General features: G+C 51.9%; 1 protein-coding gene across 1 annotated transcript; it reads right to left on the reverse strand.

Moving 5' to 3' along the window:
- Positions 1 to 1,371: 1,371 nt before the first annotated feature.
- On the reverse strand, positions 1,372 to 4,462 carry NHLH2 (nescient helix-loop-helix 2). The gene is made up of 2 exons (XM_032654509.1): positions 3,608 to 4,462; positions 1,372 to 1,842 (listed from the first exon to the last, which is right to left on the reverse strand). Exon 2 carries the CDS (start codon positions 1,832 to 1,834, stop codon positions 1,427 to 1,429), a length of 408 nt encoding a protein of 135 aa, XP_032510400.1. The 5' UTR covers positions 1,835 to 1,842; positions 3,608 to 4,462; the 3' UTR covers positions 1,372 to 1,426.
- Positions 4,463 to 4,672: the final 210 nt, after the last annotated feature.

The raw sequence follows: 4,672 nt of genomic DNA on the forward strand, positions 1-4,672 counted from the left end.
CACTCCTTGTTTTAAGAGTTTCACAGCTGAGAACATGAAACATTTTCAGGTTATAGACTTTTCTTTTTGGTTGTCACAGAGGAAAGTAGTTCTGAATTCTTTTTTTTTTTTTTTAGGAAAATAACTTAATTTCCTAAAATCATCCCACACACAAACCACACACACACACACACACAAAGAAGCTACTCTCCTTATAAACGGTTTGCAAAGTACTTTTCAGACATAACTACAGATAAGGATAACAACGCTTACTTTTTTTAAAAAACTATAACAGTGAAGTGCTAGTGTTGCTGATCTCACAACAAAAGAACCTTTCGGGAACAAACATCTTAATATATAAAATATGCTTAGAAACAGGGAGATGTGGGAAATTTGTTATACAAGTGCGATATAATTAGAGCAAAAAGAAAGACCACAGTATAATCTCAACAAACACGTAAAAAGTTAGACATAATTATTCCACAGGAGAAAGTGTAAACACTTGACTATAAATAAATTGGCACAGAGTGTCCAAAGTAAAATTATCACCACTCTGAAAAATAAGTGTCTTGAAAAAAATACTCTACTCGTTCTAACATAAATAAAAATAGGTTGTCTTTTCTAACTGCACCTATAGGTCCACATGTTTAAGGTCACAAATAGATGCTTTTGGATATATAAAGGGGCACTTCGCCTGAAAAAGCAATCAGATATTAAATTTTCCATTTAAATATGGATATTCCTGTCTACATTAGCGTCAGACCTTGGGGTTAAAAATCTCACCAAACTCAAATCTTCCCACAATATCTGTTTGTTCTCCATGTATCTTTTTAACCTTACCATATGTTCTAGGCTTGTCTGTTTTCCTTGGATTCTAATATAATCTTTCTTTTCACAACGGATCAGAAAGTTTCCGGTTCCACCTTTCTGTGTCTTGAATCTCTGCCCTGGAGGAGATTCCCTCCCCTCCCCTCAAGATGTTTGGTGATTTGTCAGTTAGAAAAAATCCAGATAGTCTAAAGTTAGAAGCCCAGACTCTGAGCTTCTGCCCTCATTCTTTCAAAACATGAAGATCTGTGGGAGATGAATGTAGGAGAACTCAGTCTCCAGTGAGCTAAAGCAACAACCCCTAAAGGGATCCTAACACGTGGAGGGGAGGCCTGGAGGCCACTCATCTCGGTGCCTCCAGGAGGTTCGCCTTGCCTGGAAAATGCTCCCTACAAGCCCCAGGGCTCGTCAGACAACCCCACCCTTCTGGAGTCGGAAACCTTCCAGAGTCGCCCTGCCGACAGGAGAGAACACGCTGCGAGCCTCCTACCCGGTCCAAGGCCGTGGCGGCGGCCGTCCCGCTGCGCCACCGCTTCCTCCTCCATCGCCGCGGCGGCCGCCCGGGTTGGCCGCGTTTCACCCACTCCCGGCCAGGCGGCCCCGCGCCGCGACCCCGGCCCTACACATCCAGGACGTGGTTGAGATAGGAGATGTAGCAGATGGCCAGGCGCAGGATCTCGATCTTGGACAGCTTCTTGTCCGGGGGCAGCGTGGGCAGCAGTTTGCGGAGCTCGGCGAAGGCCAGGTTGAAGGCCTCCACGCGGATGCGCTCGCGGGTGGCGTGGGCCGAGCGGTACTTGGCCGTGGCTCGCCGGCGGCGGCGCTTCTCCTCGCGGCTCAGCTGCTGCGGGTGCGGGTAGAGCGCGGCCCGGCTGCCGCCCTTGCCGTCGCCTTCGGCCTCCTCCACCGGCTCCAGGTCCGACACGCTGCCCAGCACCTTGGCGTCCGCGCCACCCAGCGACTCCGGGTCCGAGGGCGCCGAACTGGGGTGGTCCGAGTCGGCGGCTTGGTCTGGACTCAGCATCATTTTGGAGGCTGAGGGGGAGTCAGAAAAGCGATCAATAAAAGGAATGGGGGTCTTCTTTGGATAGGAGCGAGAGCGGGCGAGGGCCTAGCCTGCCGGGCCTCCGCGCGGCCCGGGCCGCCTCCCCACGGCAGGACGGCGAGCTCCGAGGAGCGGACCCCGCGGGGAGGGAGCGCGCCGAGGCAGGCAGGCCCGAGAGCCGAGCCCTGCGCCACCGCCCGGCTCAGGAGCCAGCGAGGCCTCTCCTTGGCCCAGGCCGCATCCTGGACCTGACACCGAGGCCTGCAGGAGACCCACACCGGCCTGCGGGCCTGCTCCGGGGAACGACCGCAGGCCTGCGAGGCCGCTCCTGGGTTTTGTGCCTCCTTCGGCTAAATACAACTCGGCCATTCCGCCTCCCTTACTTCTTCTCCGACCCTGACAAACGAATGAATCCGAACGACGAATCCATCTGGGGTTTGCGGGGGGGCGGGGAGACGCGGAGCGCGCTTCCCGCCCCGAGGGCCTGGGGCGAAGCAGCCGGAGAACTGGGCGCCCGCGGGCTGCGCGCGGGTCTGGGGCGCGGGGCGGCCAGGACTCCAGAGGAACCCAGCCCCGAGCGCGGACTGAGAGCAGGCGTCCCGGAGCGGGAAGGCTTCCCCGTACCCCTCGCGCTTCTCCGAAATAATAGATGACTAAACAAACGTGGAGGCTCCTTTCAACAGCAAATGGACTCTCATGCCCTCGCAGGCTCCCGAAGCACCATCTGTCACGCAGACAGCCACACACATCGGGGACCTAGGGACACGGCGACGTGGGATAAGACAATGCGCCCGCAGTCTGCCGACCACCTCCCGGGAATAGGTCGGCGGCCGGGTGGCTGCGGAAGGAGAGGCTGGGGAGGGAAGGGAAGGGCCGGGGAAAGACGGGCGCCGCGCCTGCTGCCCCGGCCCGAGCTGCATCCCCGCCCGCAAAGTTTGGTGCTCTGGGGCCCGGAGTCGGGAGCCGAGCTAGCCCGTCCTCAGCCTTTCTCTAAGGATGCGATCCTAGAAAGGCCTCCTTGCCCGGCTCCTCCCGGACGCCTGGAGGACCAGCCCCGATCGCGCCCCTCCGGGGAGGGGGCCGCTCCCAGCCGTGGGGCTTCGAGGAAATTCGGGCTTCGAGAAAGGGTCCGGGAGGCGGGGAGGCACCTGCGGGGGCTAAGCGCACCGATCGCGGGCACCGGGAGGGAGGACCAGGCTGCGAGCCCCGGGCCCTAGTGTGCCGCTGGAGGGATGCTCGCTGGAAGAGAGATCGAGTCGGCGACGTGCGGCAGCGTTTGCTCCCAGACAAAAGCGGGGGCTGTGCTCTCCGCTCCCAGCACCGCACTTGCTTAGGAGCGAATTTGGCTCCAAGGCAGCTTTCATTTCCCTGTGAGGAAAACAAGTCCTCTAAGGCAAAATAAAAACAAATGCTCCAAGTGAAATACATGTGACTCCCTGTGGGCTTTTCACGGATACGTTTATAAGGAGAACAACTTGCAGCTACACCTTCGCCTTGAAAGGGTATAAATGAATAGGCGAGCAATGGAAAATCACAATAAATCACAACATAGTTGTAGTTCGCATAAAAAGTTCCCGGCTTGCCCTCGAAGCAGGTTAAATTCTTCTCCAGATATCTTTTTAAAATATTCGTAAATAGCATGTCGTGTATGCATTTTGTTTTTTTCAGCCATTCACTGAAACACATCTATAAATGCGATATGAATCATCTAACTTAGTTCCCAGCTGGAAAAAAAATCATTTAAAGGAGGCTTACCTTGTAAAAGCCTTTTCGATAATCTTTTCTCCAATCTTTTAGAGTTAAAATCCCAGGGAATAGCAGGGAGAAATTCCGAAATATATTAGAAGCAGCAAATATTTATTACATTCAAAAATGAAAAAGCAGCTGTCATCTCGCTGGTGTCCACAGCGAGGGACGATAATATCTCAGGATGTGGACGATATGAATGATTGTTCACTTAGTTGATAGATCAAAAACGGCTTTTCCTTTTAATTGTTCTCAAACGTTTCGGGAAATTCGTTGTTGATTTTTCTTAAACGATGTGTTGAAAAGTCTCGTGCCTCTTTTCCTCTTCTAGGTCTCTATAAATAACAAAAGAGATGCAGAGATAAACACAATCACATCAAAGGGCTGATTCCTCCACTTTCTAATAGCGGAAGAATCAATAAGAAAGATGGTTAAGATAAGATTCCGCTCCTGTAGAACGCCTTTCCTTCCCTTAATACTACTGAGCAGAAACTGGGAAGTGCAAGGCAGAGATGCAATCTTGCTCAGAAGTAATTCTCTCTTTTTTTTTTTTTTTTGAGATAAGGCTTTGTTCAGCTGATGTCTCCCCAGTTCCCAGGAACACAATACTGTAACTCGGGGCTTAGCTTGCCTCTTCCTCTTCCCTCATTTACTTGTATGTTGTATAAACAGACACATATTTCCAGTTTCAAAGTCTTTCAAGGCTTGGTTACATCTCCCACCCCCACCCCCTCCTTTCTTTACCTTGTAGCAAAATATATATAGTCAGTGGCTTGGAGATGTTTGGAGAAAGGTTGGTGAAAAGTGAACGTCTCCCGGAGTAACAGTGACAGGGAAGCGGAGAAAGATGCGGGAGGGTGGGAGAGCCAGAGCAAAGAGGCAGAGATGAGTGTGTGGCTTCTTGGCTCTCCTGGTACCAATTGATTCAGCCTGGAGATGGTGGAAGAGATAAAGGCTTAAGAAGGGGGATGGAATTTTTTTCCCTAAATTGATATTTAATGGGAAATCCTATTGGACAGAAACCTGGACATGAGTCACTTAATTGGACTTGACATCTGTCACAGTGTGGGACTT

The sequence above is a fragment of the Phocoena sinus genome, chromosome 1, assembly GCF_008692025.1.
Source record: "Phocoena sinus isolate mPhoSin1 chromosome 1, mPhoSin1.pri, whole genome shotgun sequence".
NCBI lineage: Eukaryota > Metazoa > Chordata > Mammalia > Artiodactyla > Phocoenidae > Phocoena > Phocoena sinus.

Bases quoted from the DNA above. Each gene is read 5' to 3' on its own strand.
- NHLH2 (XM_032654509.1), bottom strand. From the start codon at position 1,834: ATGATGCTGAGTCCAGACCAAGCCGCCGACTCGGACCACCCCAGTTCG.